This window comes from Pecten maximus, chromosome 8 (assembly GCF_902652985.1).
Source record: "Pecten maximus chromosome 8, xPecMax1.1, whole genome shotgun sequence".
NCBI classification, from domain to species: Eukaryota; Metazoa; Mollusca; class Bivalvia; order Pectinida; family Pectinidae; genus Pecten; species Pecten maximus.
Window position 1 is genome coordinate 28,919,540 of NC_047022.1, and position 15,610 is coordinate 28,935,149.

The 15,610-nt window shown below is 35.9% G+C and overlaps 2 protein-coding genes across 2 annotated transcripts in view; one reads left to right on the forward strand and one right to left on the reverse strand.

Moving 5' to 3' along the window:
- Window positions 1–8,386, reverse strand: part of LOC117333090 (NAD-dependent protein lipoamidase sirtuin-4, mitochondrial-like) — a 26,019-nt gene extending 17,633 nt beyond the window's left edge. The window contains exon 1 of the mRNA XM_033892220.1: window positions 7,322–8,386. Within this exon, the coding sequence (XP_033748111.1) occupies window positions 7,322–7,948 (627 nt within the window). The 5' untranslated portion in view covers window positions 7,949–8,386. The remainder of the gene's footprint in view (window positions 1–7,321) is intronic.
- On the forward strand, window positions 8,387–15,318 carry LOC117332250 (NIF3-like protein 1). The gene is made up of 7 exons (XM_033891135.1): window positions 8,387–8,499; window positions 11,606–11,811; window positions 12,376–12,622; window positions 13,437–13,587; window positions 14,045–14,141; window positions 14,364–14,490; window positions 15,011–15,318. Exons 1-7 carry the CDS (start codon window positions 8,409–8,411, stop codon window positions 15,280–15,282), a joined length of 1,191 nt encoding a protein of 396 aa, XP_033747026.1. The 5' UTR covers window positions 8,387–8,408; the 3' UTR covers window positions 15,283–15,318.
- The last annotated feature ends 292 nt before the right edge of the window (window positions 15,319–15,610 follow it).

The following is a 15,610-nucleotide window of genomic DNA, read 5'->3' on the forward strand; positions in this document are numbered from 1 at the left end:
CAGTTCTTTCACGTAGCTACAATTATCCGTTATTACTTGGTCGGCAAGTCCTGACTTTTTTAGCTATTTTTATCGTGCCTTATGAATATTTATCCCCGTAGAATACCTATTCGAGCGACAATTTAATTTAGATATAAACTACGTGCCTTTAATGAATACTTTTTACATGTATAAAAGTATGAACAAAATATGTCAGTCTGAGATAGGGTTTCCCCGGGATTTCCTCGATTGGCCGTAGACTGGCTGCAGAAAGGTGGCACTGGTTGGCCGTTCTGGTGATGTGAGGACACGGTGAACGTGTACATAATCTAGATCACGTGTCTCTATGGTAATGTCTAAAAACAGCCCTGTTAATTTCACTGGTGGACATCACTTGTGTAGCGTCGTGTAGTGCTATCAACCGTGGTTATATGATGAGCGGTGTATATTAAATTACGTGGATCTTTAATGTCACACAACGTCATTCCCTCCTAATTTAGTACATCGACGGGCATGTCTATAAATAGTTAATGGCAACTAAAACGATTGATATTTTCAAATTTTTCTAACACGTGAACCGAAAATTTGGATAATTGATCACGTGCACGTCCATGTAAGATTCCTCGCCAATCATTTTACAGATATTTTTATTGTCTAAGGTCTAAGCCCACATTCAAATAAAACGATTGGAGTAGTCATTACGAAAAGCTATAAAGATACTTAAATCATTTTATTTAAGACACATTTTAGAGATCTGTTAAGCAAAAAATACTGTCAATTATGATGTGTTGGTCGTATTAAACACAACAAAATGATGATATAACTACATCAACTGTCATCACTGGTATCACATTGTCGGTAGTACTAGCAAGATACCAAAGAAATCATTGATTAGTTACAGTTTAAGTTATTCAGTAAATGGTGCAATACATCATCGTTACTTCAGGGTTTACGTTAACTTTCGCTCTCGTACCCCCATCATCGATACTCCAGTACTGCAGGGGTTACGTTAACTTTCGCTCTCGTACCCCAATCATCGATACTCCAGGGGTAGCGTTCACGTTCGTTCCCTTCCCCCATAGGTATTGGCCTCGTCTGTCAATACACTCATTTGAATTTAAGTTAGACGAACACTGGAAAAATCAACCGCACACATATTGTTTTAAAGAATAAATCGAACTGTGAATGTTTCAGTTTTAATATATTATTTATTACAGAGCTGACAGTCAAAGGAAGATAATTTCCTACTTTTGTCAGAATAAAATCCATAAATCAAGGATTAGGATCAAGGATTAGGATCAAGGATTGTATATTGAGTGTTTTGACCGACGAGGGCAATACCTATGCTTCACCCTCATCATTTATAATCCATGGGTTACGCTCATTTTCACTCTCTGCACTCTTGGAATGTCGTCAAACGAATCTCAAGATCATGATTTTCAAACGAAATGCATCAGCTTAGCGATAGGTCTGGTTTCTTTTTCCTCGCACCAATCAGCTAGCTAGTTGCCTGCATTTTACTTTGCAATGGTTGACCCCTGGAGTTTGGAGGATGGCCACAATAGAAGATCTATCTATTCTATAAACAGGTAGCTGTTTATTCCCTCTATGACTTGCCAGCGATGCCAGGGGTATCAGACATATACAGCCGTTTCGATCGGTCTTTACCGATATATATGTACAATATAAAAAGGCATAAATTAACAAAATTACAAAAGAAAAGTAAACAAACATGTTGGTAAAACTTTTTCGGATATAACAAAGTAGCATGATGAATGTTTAACAAATCCTGATTTTAATCAATTGTCCTGGTAGGTCAAATTACCTGTGTTTTTATATACATTTTGTACATGTGCATGAATGCGTGAAGTCTAAGTAATAGGATCATAGCTTACACCCCTAAGCCAAGAGTGTTACTTCACACTTAGTGTGTAACAAGAGGTAAAACATTACATAACAATTGTATAACATTATATGGCAACGAGAGCAGGACAAATTGACAGATCCAACAGGCTGCAATGGAATGATGACATTTTCATATACACAAGTATTTTTTTTTTTTATCTTAATTGTTTTTTTTTTTTTTTAGAATTGTTTGTAATTTTGCAAAAAATATGCTTATCCTTTTTATTAATCGTACACTACATATTGCAAACATTCCTTTCATTTTGTTAACATTTGGATTTTTATAATACTATTTCAGTACAAATTTTTCCCTAATCTGACAAATAGATTCTTTTTTATATTTAAACAAATAATGATATTCATCTCCTACTTCATCCTCATTACATAGAGTACATTTTCTTTCATCGCGGGGGATTGCTATCCAACGACCAGTTTCCCTAGGCAAAGGGAAGTTAGACGTGCGGAACTAACAAAACACTATGCGATCCCTTTTATTTAAGTTAGTCAAGTAGTTCTCAAAACCAAAGTTAGATTTGAATAATAGATGATTTTGCCCTCTTCTACTCTTCTCGATATCCGCAAACCACTTTTGAATAGCCTGATATATGTAATTTAGCTTCTCGATATTCGCAAACCAATTTTGAATAGCCTGATCATTTAGCTTTTGTTTAACTATATATTTCAGTTTTTGTCGATCTGAACTAGTTTTTGGAAAAGACCATACGTACATACGTCAAACCTAAGTCAATGAGTGTTGTTTTTTTAAAATTGTAACCATTTTGAATGAAATACGTCCATTTCCACGTGCCATTTCACGCGTTGTATATATAAGCCGCTATTCAGTAATGTCCGGATATGCATCAAATATTTACCTGAACAATTAGACAATACACAAGTAAAACTGGTAAATAAGAACTTAACACGAAAGGATACAGTAATCACCATTCTGCGTTTTATTGGTCTTTGTTAATGAAAATAATGAATATTCATGCTCCCGTTATTCATTACCGACCTGTTATTCATCAGTGACCTCTCCCTCCGTATTAAAGATACATGCACTTGTTCGCCAAGGAAGGGTGATAGAACATTACATATGTAAGTATGGATGAATATAACCTTAAATACATAAGTATAAGTAAGTACAGACTTATATATACACACACATACATATATTGTAATTGTGGGTGAATAGAAACTTACATATCTACATGTAAGTATGGGCGAAGAGAACCTAAAATATGCAGGAACTGATGAATAGAACCTTACATACGTACAAATGGTTGAATAGAACCTTAGTTACGTAAGTATGGGTGAATTGAATCTTACAAATATAAGTATGGATGAACAGAACCTTACATACGTAAGATTGCGTGAATAGAATCTTACATACACAACAATGTACATGTATGTAAGTATAGCTTAAGAGAACCCTACATATGTAAGTATGAATGAATAAAACTAGACATACGTCAGTATAGGTGAAGAGAACCTAAAATATGTAGAAACGGGTGAATAGAACCTCACACATGTTAGAATAGGTGAATAGAAGCTTAATTACGAAAGTATGGGTGAATAAAACATTAAATTTGTAAGTATGGGTGAATAAACCTTACATGCATTGTAGGCATGGATAAATAGAAACTTACATACATAGGTATAGATGAATAAAACCATGCAGTACTTTTGTCAGTATGGGTAAAAAGAACATTAAATGTGTAGGAATGGGTATATGGAATCTTAATTACGTAAATATGGGTTAATTGAAGATTACATCTATAAGTATAGGTGAATAGAACTTTACATATGTAAGTAAGGTTGAACAGAACCTTGCATACGTAAGTATTGGGTGAATAGAACCTAAACTATGTAGGAATGGGCGAATAAAACCTTACATACGTAAATATGGGTGAATAGAATATTACATATATATGTATGGGGTGAATAGAACCTCACATATGTAAGTATGGGTGTATAGAACCTCACATATGTATGGGTGAATAAACCTCAAATATGTTAATATGGGTGAAAAGAACCTCCCATATGTAAGTATGAGTGAATAGAACCTCACATATGTAAATATGGGTGAATAGAATATTACATACCTATGTATGGGGTGAATAGAACCTCACATATGTAAGTATGAGTGAATAGAACCTCACATATGTAAATATGGGTGAATAGAATATTACATATATATGTATGGGGTGTATAGAACCTCACATATGTAAGTATGGGGTGAATAAACCTTACATATGTAAGTATGGGGTGAATAAACCTCACATATGCAAGTATGGGTGTATAGAACCTTACATATGTAAGTTTGGGTGAATAGAACCTCACATATGTATGTATGGGTGAATAAACCTCAAATATGTTAATATGGGTGAAAAGAACAATACATACCTATGTATGGGGTGAATAGAACCTCACATAAGTAAGTATTGGGTGAATAGAACCTCACCTATGTAAGTATGAGTGAATATAACCTCACCTATGTAAGTATGAGTGAATATAACCTCACCTATGTAAGTATGAGTGAATAGAACCTTACATATGTAAGTATGGGTGAATAGAACCTCAAATATGTAAGTATGAGTGAATAGAACCTTACACTTGTAAGTTTGGGTGAATAGGAACCATACATATGTATGTATAGGGTGAATAGAACCTCACATTACTATGTAAGTATGAGTGAATAGAACCTTACATATGTAAGTATGAGTGAATAGAAACCTTTCATTATTATGTACATATTGTTACATGCACTTTTTAATATTTTCCCCTCTAAACTGAAGAGTTCTTATTATGAAATTGTTATGTTGATTTTCTTGTATTGATAGAGTGACATCACTGAAACGAGGGTTTTTTAATGAGTTTACCCATGAGTGATCAGTGTAGCGTAACGTAGTGCAATCAACCATGAGTACCCGTTGATGTTGGATAATCCCCGCCCCCTTACAAAGAACATGTCCTCAAGTTTCTAGCGGTGACAGCGATACTTTTACAAGCAACACTAAGTGTAAATGTAACACAAATTTAAATCAAATGACTGCGCTAGGGATAGAAACTGGGACATCTGGCTTACTAGTCGTACTCTCTATCAATTCATTTAGAGAGACGACCTCTCTAGCCGGATGGTATATTGCAGAGTCATATATAGAAAGTACAGTGTTATAGTATCACTATCAGGGTCCGGGACGGAAGTTGATAGCTAATTGCAAGCTCAACTCTTTTACAAACAAATACTACTTTGATGACAGTATAACTAAATATATGATTAAAATACAGGTCCGATAATAGCTACAGGGTTCCAGGTACATGTATCTCTAGCCCTCCTCTGACTCTGATTTCAGGTACATGTATCTCTAGCCCTCCTCTGACCCAGATTTCAGGTACATGTATCTCTAGCCCTCCTCTGACCCAGATTTCAGGTACATGTATCTCTAGCCCTCCTCTGACCCAGATTTCAGGTACATGTATCTCTAGCCCTCCTCTGACCCTGATTTCAGGTACATGTATCTCTAGCCCTCCTCTGACCCTGATACCAGACTTGTGACATTCTGTTAGATAGATGTCAGGTGTACATCTACCAAGGAGCCGTGGTGGCCGAGTGGTTAATGTGTTCCGACACTTTTCCACTAGCCCTCCATCTCTGGGTCCAGAGTTTGAATCCCTTGTGGGGCAATTGCCTGGTACTGACCGTAGCCCGGTGGTTTTTCTCCGGGTACTCTGGCTTTCCTCCACCTCCAAAACCTGGCACATCCTTAAATGATCCTGGCTGTTAATAGGACTTTAAACAAAATAAACCAAACCAATAAACCAAAGTACACATCTACCTGTCAGAATGTCCTAGTCTGATGTCAGAGACAGAGAAAAAATTGACTTTTGTAGATATAGGTACCACCACATATACATGTATAGCAGGATAGCTGCAATGATCAACTCTCAAAAGACTCACTCTGACCTCTAAGAAAGATTAAAACATTTTTTTGATATATTTGAAATATTTCATAAATGTGTGATGCACTTAAGGTTTTATTAATTAATTAATTTATTTATTACAATCCTTATGCAATAGCAGTGTTTACTGTCTATTCATTCAACTTCTGTCTTAAATGATTTTTCTTCATGATCAGGAACCATATGTTGTAGGGTCATTACATTTGGCTAGTATCTAAGCTTAATATGTACAACAAAGAAATGACCTGTCGACCCATATTTCATGTCAAAGAGTTCAACTTATCAAAAAAATACTCTGTGACATATTCTGATTAACCAAATGGCAAAGAATCCTGATACTTCCAGTCAGTCAGTTAATTGGAGGAATCCCAAAAAAGTTGTAAAAAGAAATGACCTTGAGTCCTTGACCCATATTCTAGGTCAAGGGTTCAATCTTGTTAAAATGGTTATCTAGCAGGAATAATGATTGCTGTTAACTTCGCTCCGTGGTATGAAAGATGATAAGTATAAAGAAATAAGTTTTACTTTGACTGACATTCATGGTAGCAGCTAGACCTCCAGGTCCAAGATCATGATATGTGTATTTAGCTTCGATTCCTGGTTGGAAGTTTGCAAAAAGGAATTACCTTGACCCAAATTCTATAGCTGGGGGTCAACTTTGTTAAAATAAAAAATCAACATTTTGTGATTAATTGATGAATCTAGAATCATGATATTGAGCTATAGCTTCCTGGTGGGATGTCCAAAGAAAGAAGTTTGTAAAAAAATATTCCCTTGACCCATTATTCAAGATCACTGGAGGTAATTTTTGTAAGTCAAGATAAAATGAAAGATCCATAAAATATGAAGCTTAACTAGAAGCTTGCTGACATTGACTTATGTTTAAACACTGAAATGACTTCTGATGAAACAAAAGGTTTAGATTGATAGGTTATTTAAGTAACTTGCTTTGCTGATCTACAAAGATATATATAGCTTAATAAATCAACCAACATATTTATGCAAGGTCAGTGGTCAAAATTGCTACTTGTAGCTTTCCTTGATGCATTTCTGTTTGTTCATCCTGGATTATAAGTAATGGTAACTTACTGCAACATTATTGAAATTCTATATCTTATACTAAAAGTCAGTAGTTCTGCTTTAATTTTCGACTATGAATCTGACAGTGACATGGCATACGGCTGTTGGATTATCATGATTCTCAATTAAGTAATATGTATGGTGGAAAGGGTGGAAAGGGAGGGAAGGCAATGAACAGATCCAGTGTAAAGCTGATACTGAGACAAGTACATTGTACATTGTATTGATACACAGTAAGGAAAGACTACTAGCAACAAATGCAAAGAAAACTTTTTTTTTAGAATAGATGAATCAGGGGAAAAAAATGAAAATCCAAGATTCAGAGCAGTATGAGATGCAAGATTTTTCACAATTTACCTGATTCAAGATCCAGTACTGATAATTACACGATACAAACCTTAAATCCTTTCACTTGTTCTGTGGTCAGCTGGACATCTCCGTCAGGTGCCATTTCCACAGATCTGGCCAGCCACAGCGGATTGTGTTTCTCAATCAGTTCTTGTAACCGTGTCCGTGGCATCTTTGCATCACAGTTCATACACATGACTCTGTGAGCACTTCCATGTAGCTCTGTCAGGTTAATACTCCCTGCTTTCATATGTAAAGCATCAACATTCTGAGTCACAAGCCAGTGTACCTTTCCTTTAATTTCCCAATGACGTAAAATTTTATGAGAAATATTTGGAAGAAATGATGAAAAAACTGGCCACCCAACATAATTTCTAGCCCAGTACCTTTGACGTATTGTTTCGCTTTTCATAAAATCATTGTATTGCACTGGTCTGTTGTCACTTCGAGCATAAAGTCCGACACCTTCAGATCTGTAATCAGGAATCCCACTCTCCGTGGATAACCCTGCTCCTGTTAATACCAATATTTTGTTATTGCTCAACAAGAAATCTCTCAGGTCATTGATGTCCAGGTCATTCACTGGTTCTGATTTTGGGACAAATTTGTTACTGACGACATGTGCTCCTCTCTTCTGTAGCAGTGCATATCTGAATATACTTCTCAACAGTGACATTGTAATAACTGTCAAGATTAGGCCTATTAAATACTAAATCGATCAATGGTAAAGTTGAACGTTGTATCCGATCACACACAAAATCGCTAGAAATCCTTTCCTGTCTACAGATACTTTGTATCAAATTGTCACCGTGTACATATGTTTATGATGTAGCTACGGTGATGCGGTTATGTACAGCTCTCGTGCGTTTTTCAGAGAACAGACTGACTCAATTTATGGTTACTAACCTTACACTTGTCAACTCTTTGTGGGCAAACAATTATTCTAATATCTGCAGGAAGTATATCTGCGCTGTTTTTGTTTAATTGGTGAAACGTTCTTCTAGCCATCCAGAGATCGGTTAAATGAAGTTTCCTCTATCACCAGGATACACGTACATATTGATATCAGGTAAAGGAAGTCAAGGTGATTATGAAAGTAGAATTTCAACTGAATAGAATTACCTCCCCTGTTGGACATGTTTCCGGTGAATGAAAACGAAAGTACATGCGGATCATCAACAGCAGTTAAGTTTGAAAGAAAAAAGGAATTAAAAGTAAAACTGGCTCGTAAGTATTGAATTCATTATCATCACCCTTTAACAGAGTCTTCAGTGGATAAATAAATATGGAAGCTCTTTCTGGTTACATCATCAAACTAAACATGTGGAACAACTAACCTGGTATGAACAACTTGGCATTTTCAGAAAGATCACAGGCGTTTGAAGTTCTGACTGTAAATTGAGTTATAATACCCCCAAAAAATAAAGGTTCTTTTTTATAGTAAATACCCTTATTTTTTATATGGTATTATAACTTCAAACGCCTGTGGAAAGATTGAATGACCTGTAAAGGAATCAGAGGAGACATGATCAAACAGCATAAAATGAGTAGTGGGAAATAAGACAAGGTGACGTGCCTGTAGTCCTTTAATATAAGACTTCGAAGGTTCATATCATGATTTTTTTTTACATTTATTATTGGATATTTACATTTTTGTTTTGAGGTTTGACAAATAACAAAAATGTAAATATCCAATAATGAACATAAAATATCACAATATGAACCTTCAAAGTCTTATATTATTGGACTAGCATGCCTGGTGACTGTGTTATATTCCACATGCCGTATAGTCCAAAGGACTATTAGTCCTAAGGCCCAATAGTCCAAAGGTTTGATAGTCTGAAGGCTCGAAAGTCTGAAAATAGATGTAGGTAATATTTTAGCGTGGATAAATGGTTATGTACATATATGAATGGGTTCCCATTGAATAATAATATATAACATGTGTATCACGAGTATGACAGAATATAAAAGAAAATAATGAGTTAATTAAAAACTGAAGGAAAAAAGTCTTTGTGCTGAAGGAAATAATGCCTCCAAGAGCATCGTATGAAAAAATAATATTGATATAAACCAAAATATAACCACATCTTCTATCATTGCTAAGATTGGAAATATCCAATCTCTACCCAGAGTTGTCGTTCCTTACACTCACATCTTGATGATGATGGCTGGTTATAGGGCCAACTTTTGTAGCATTTCTTTGAATTAAGGAACGGTGCTAGTGTCACTTTATAACGTCAACCTACAGCTGCAGTTGTTAACATACATGTAATATTATTCAAATTGACATCAGATCAGATGTATTAAAAAGCAATGGTTATGTACCTTCGATATACAGTATGTATTTCCCATATACTGAAGGAAATCAAGCCAAGTAGAGTATCTATTAATAAGCCTCCTTATCAATGGATCCGTGGAGACAAGTCAAAAGTTCTGTCTCTCGAATGCAACAGGCAAGTGTCCCAGCGCCATAAGTTTCCTTAAAAGATATATCACATGTCACCTCCTTTTGTATATGTCTCCATAGGCTCTGGCAAAAACAAAAGTAACACACTTTTTTTCATGTGTATAGTGGAGTATTTTTGTGTCAAATGCCAGCATAATGGCTAACAACTAGTTGAGGATGCCATGGCTGCTGTGTGATCCTTCTTACTCTTATGCTTGCTTCAGGTGTGCAAGCAGATGACGATAATGTCCCACGGTTTGGCCAGTCAGAGTGTGTAAGCACTTGTCCTTGGTGCTTGCCATGGTTGATTACAAACATATTATAGTCAATAAACTGTAGACTATGGAATTTCCTAATGTAAATCCTAATTAAAACACAGCACTAACTGACATATTAAGAAACTAATAAATTCAATCTATACTGTTTTGGGTGCTACTAGATCATGATTAAACAAATTGATTTTTAGAAAATCAAATTGATTTTTGTCTTGTTATGTACCAAGCTTATATGCCATTAGGTAAACCTATTTTTTCCCATGAAGGCATTAATTTAGAGTATTGTAGACTCATATCCTAATATTAGCTCTACAGATACATGTACATGTACCTTCAGTTTCAAAGACAAGGAGATATGTAAGGGAATGAGCCGGATGACTACAATGCAGGTACCTCTCCTAGCTAATTATTCTCTTTCTACAAAGTCAGGGAGGGGATATAGTGTTCCCTTTTTTAGTATGTTCGTTTTTAACCGGATTTCAATCAAACTACAATTTTGTATATGCATTCATTTGGTCAATTACATATATATATACATGTACACTGTACCTAAAGCCAGTTTGAGTTTCGGGGTGCCAAGGACAAGATCACAGTTGCTATTTATAGAAAATCTTTTTCACCGCTCTAGTGACTTTGTTTTTCTCTAGATTTCAATCAAACTTTATACCTTGGTCAATTATGAGTGTACCATGATGATTTTGTTTAGGGTGCCAAGCTAGGTCAAGGATACTCCTATAACATAGCAGGTCGCTGGTCGGCTCTTTTTCTATCAGATATGATTTTGCCGACTGCACCTGTCAAAAGCATCTCGCCGTGTAAAACCTCTAACATTGTTGGAGTAGGTCAAGGACAGAATCATGGTTGCTATTGATGGAAAATCATTATCATCACTCTAGCAACTTCATTTTTGATTGAAATCAAACTTAATACATTTTTATCACACTTCATACACTGGTCAGGTACGGAAAAATCACAAACGAGCTGGCCTCAGTTGCAGGATATAATTCAGGGGGTACATGTGAGAGGATCTCTCTAAAGTTAGGTCACACTGGTTTGAGTCTTGGTCTTTTCATGATTCATTTTCCATTGCAGCAGTGTGTGTGTGGTTGTTTACATTGTAGCAGTGGGTGTGTGTTTGTTTACATTGTAGCAGTGGGTGTGTTTGTTTACATTGTAGCAGTGTGTGTGTTTTTGTTTACATTGTAGCAGTGTGTGTGGTAAGTTATTTGTAAGAAAAGATTGAACATTTGTTGAACAATGATGTACATTTCCATAGGATACTAGGCTGTTACTTGTTATTAAATTTTAAATTAAGTTATTCATTTCGACCTTGACCTAGTTTCAATCAATATTTCACAATTGTAGGATGTATAAGTGATACAGACCCTGTGAACCTCTTGTTAAATCTTCATGTTAATTAAGTATGAATGTGACTGGACTTGGGTATATCAGAACCATTTTAGAATTTATGCATGCATGATGTTTCGATGGCAACAGACAGTCTGATGACAGATTGTAGTTACCAAAACACCATGTTTAAATTTAATTGTTATGATTTACCAAAGTCCATTCACATGCATCTCTGAAAAAGAATACTTTTTTTTCACAGGTGTTGTGCTAAATCTTATCAGGCAACCTGGTATAAAGCTTTCCCGCTTGTCTGCCTTGTTTCACACGGGGAGAGACGGGATAGAAGATCTGAAGGACATGAAACTACAATCTGTTGTAGGACTGTTGTGTCAGTATGCCTCACCTAAACTGGCAGGAGACTGGGACAATGTCGGATTACTGGTGGAGCCTACAGACCCACATGAGGTAGAGTCATAGGCAAATTTAAAATAATTAATCAAAGGTCAGATGTAAAATTTAAAAAGTATTCTATATGTATAACCCTAGTAAATACTAGCCGCAATATACCGCTCGGCTAAAGAGATCTTCTCTTTAGCTCAATCGGTTGAGCGTAAGACTAGTAAGCCAGAGGTCCCGGGTTCGATTCCTAGTGAAGGCAGAGATTTAAATTTAATTAATCATGCCACTGTGACATATAATTAGGTAGCCCGGACATCAAATAGAAAATCTACCTTGGTCACATGAAATCCTGATCAGTTATCATCACAGTCCTTCACTTGTGTAATTACCTATTCGTTCATTCATAATTGAAATCATATTTAAACATGCTGACATGATTTGATGTGGTTATAGAACATTATAGTGTATCTTCTCAATTTCACAGAGTTAAACAAAGCTTAGCAAGCATATAAATTATTTAGACAAAATTCTAATTTTGAGACAAAATCTAATCAGAAATCAAGATTTTTTCTTCATGATTAATTTAAACTTAAGCACAGATTGAAGTTTGTATCTTATTTTACTCCCAAGGTGACCAAGCTGTTTTTGACCAATGACCTCACTCCTCCTGTACTGGATGAGGCTATAGAAGAGAAAGCTAACATGATCTTGTCCTACCACCCACCATTGTTCTCTCCCATAAAGCGCCTCACTCAAGTTAGCTGGAAGGACCGTATCATCACAAAGTGCATTGAAAATCGGATAGCAGTCTTCTCTCCCCACACTTCCCATGATGCTCTAGATGGAGGAGTTAATGACTGGCTTATCAGTGCATTTGGTATGTCAAGTTTCTGTAACTTCAAATATCGATTCTTGTACTGAAATACATAATATTCTGTAACATAGTATTGGAAGTGGACTGGGCGAATGCCAGTGGCCAGGTAGGCCAAACAGCTAGAGCGGCCAGCTAGAGTTTGAATGTCCCTGGTGAAAGGGCTACCAAGTTTGTTCCAATGAATGACATTGACTAACATTCAAGGTCAGAAGCATCAAATATATGTTAAAATATTTATGATAGATAATGATTTCGTGATAGCCAAGAGACTCCCCAGACCTGATATTGTGCCAATATTATGCTGGAATGAAGGCTTATAAAATTTATTTGCATATACCTAGCTAGCTTCTCTGATAATTTGATAAAGTGGTAATCAGCATTAGTTAGTATCTGTATATAAGTGACCTAGATCAACCTCAAAGTTAAACAGGTGAGTGATTCAGGGTCATTGGGCCTCTTGTTCCTCTCCTGCTATATTTGGCACCCATCTAATTACCCACAGAAGGGTGAAGTTTGGTCTGGTGAGCATCTTTGGGGTCAAAGACTTTGAGGAAGTAAAGAGGCATGTAGCAGAACTGTACTGGGCTGAATGATGGTGGCCAGGTAGCTCAGATGTGGTTAGAGCATCCATCGGTCCCATGCAGTCCCAAGTCCCAGTCTGGTTGAATTTTTCCTGTCTTGTTATAACATTAATTATCTAACAGAATATAACATCCAGCTTATATAGTCTGTATACTGAAGCAGTAAATCACACCTAATATAATAATATCATGTTAAAGATGCAGAATAGTTGTAATCAATAGATATCTCTCTACAGATTTACAGAGCAAAAGTCCAGTTGAGCCAACTGTAATGCCAAATAAGAAATTTAGTAAGAAAAGAATCTTCACTGTACCTGTTGATCTCGCTCCAAAACTTATACAGGGACTCTCTGGCATAAAGGGGACCGTCACCACATCTATAGCAGTGTAAGGATTGTTTCTATTTCTGTGTGAGAGGTCACTCTGAGGCATAGCCATCATATGACATTGTACATGTACTGGTATCTGCAGGTTGGTATACAGCCCATATGTCTCCCAACCAGATAACTTGAGCCAAATTCTTGCTTGCATATAATTGACTTTCTTTGTTCATTGAGATTCACTGGCACTCCATATATCCAATTAATTACTCAAACGCTCTTTTAAGATTAAAAATTTTGTCACATTTTAATTCCACAAATGGGACACTTACATGTACCATTATGAATTAATGTTATCATGGAAATTGCCTCCATTAGCAAATTATTTTAATAGACCAATCAAAAGCCATGGTACATCCTCAATGATTTAAAATGTACGTAGACTGTAATGATATTTCCTGGTGATATGATAATATGTTTGTCTATGCATGCTTTCAAGTGATCCTGACCTTAGTCCAAATCAGTTTCCTTGGTAACCAGGAGAATGCTACCGATGTGATGGATGTCATTGGTGATCATATGAAGAAAATAAAATCTATCGAGTCCTACGACCTTCAGAAGGTATCATTCAGCCATGCATGACACCTTGTAGAAATCAATATAAAAATCTTTTAAGATGAAGATAAACTTTTAGATACTTACATGTGTTGACTACAGCTAAAACTTCACATACAATTAAATGTATTACGATTGTGACCTTGAAACATGATTTAATTTGTATATGACATTCTCTATACGTTGTTATATCTAGTACATATTATGTTACTTATCCACTGTCTGTAGGTTGTATGGCCTGGGTATGGTATGGGGAGGAAAGGTACACTAAAGGAGCCACTGTCTCTAGAGGACGCTGTCTCTCTAGTAAAGAAACATACCAACTTAGAACATGTACGGCTAGCTGCCTCCCCAGGTAATTAGAGTAAACTGTTAGTGTTTTAAGGAAATAATTAACATAAGTATTCCTTATTTTTGTGTTCTTAGTGAATACAACAATTATAAATATAAATTTGAGATGAAAAGTTTGCTAGCTCTTCTTGCCAGATTTACCAACTTTTGGTTATTGCATTGAACATTTAAAAAAAAAAAAAAATTTATAAAGGAAACAAACTAATGCATGCAGAAAATATAAGATTTGAACATGTCTGTATTTTCCTGAATTAAGTTAAGTTGTTTGTTATTGAAATATTTTGTGAATATCAAATAAGAACATAATTTATATGAAAAAATGGCAGTATAAAGGCTGTTTGAAAAAAGTATATTTTAAACACCAAAGATACATTTGTATGTAATTAAGAATTCTCTGAGGTTGTAACCAAAGTTGATGGTTTGCTGTCAGTACATGTTTGATTGAATATTTAATAACCTGCAGGTCATATTTTATAAATTTTGCTCCGACTACAGTGTAGTATATGATTCTTTATTTCCTGCAGGAGAGTCTCTGATCAGCAGTGTTGCAGTGTGTGCTGGATCAGGTGGAGGGGTCCTGAGGAATGTTCCGGCATCACTGTATGTAACTGGTGAGATGTCTCACCACGAAGTACTGCATGCCGTACACAATGGTACTAGTGTGATTCTCTGTGACCATAGTAACACAGAGCGGGGATACCTTCATGTGCTCAAACAGGAACTCGACAAATTATTTAAAGGGAAAATAGACATTGTTATTTCTAGTAAAGATCGAGATCCATTGGAAGTAGTATGATTTAGGTTTCTATTAAAATAAAAGATTTGAAGAAATCATGATTTGTCATCATATAACAACTCCACTTTAACTAACACTACAGTATTAGATATGATTATGGCAGAGTATATATAGATAGTACCGTCAACTTCAAATGCAACAGACACTCCAATGCAGGAGAACACAGATTCTTCTCCACCACAGACTTCACAACCACTCAGGACATAGCCCTGGACCAAATGACAACACCATTCATCCAGAATATCCACACCTACACTATCTAGTGGAGCTTTGAATGCACTGGACGAGTTCTTTAAGGAATTGGAGAGGCAAACTGAGCTCCTCCTCC

Coding starts and splice junctions, on each gene's coding strand:
- LOC117332250 (XM_033891135.1), top strand. CDS start 8,409: ATGTTTCCGGTGAATGAAAACGAAAGTACATGCGGATCATCAACAGCA. Junction 12,623..13,436: donor CTGGCTTATCAGTGCATTTG/GTATGTCAAGTT, acceptor ATCTCTCTACAG/ATTTACAGAGCAAAAGTCCA. Junction 13,588..14,044: donor GTCACCACATCTATAGCAGT/GTAAGGATTGTT, acceptor AGTCCAAATCAG/TTTCCTTGGTAACCAGGAGA.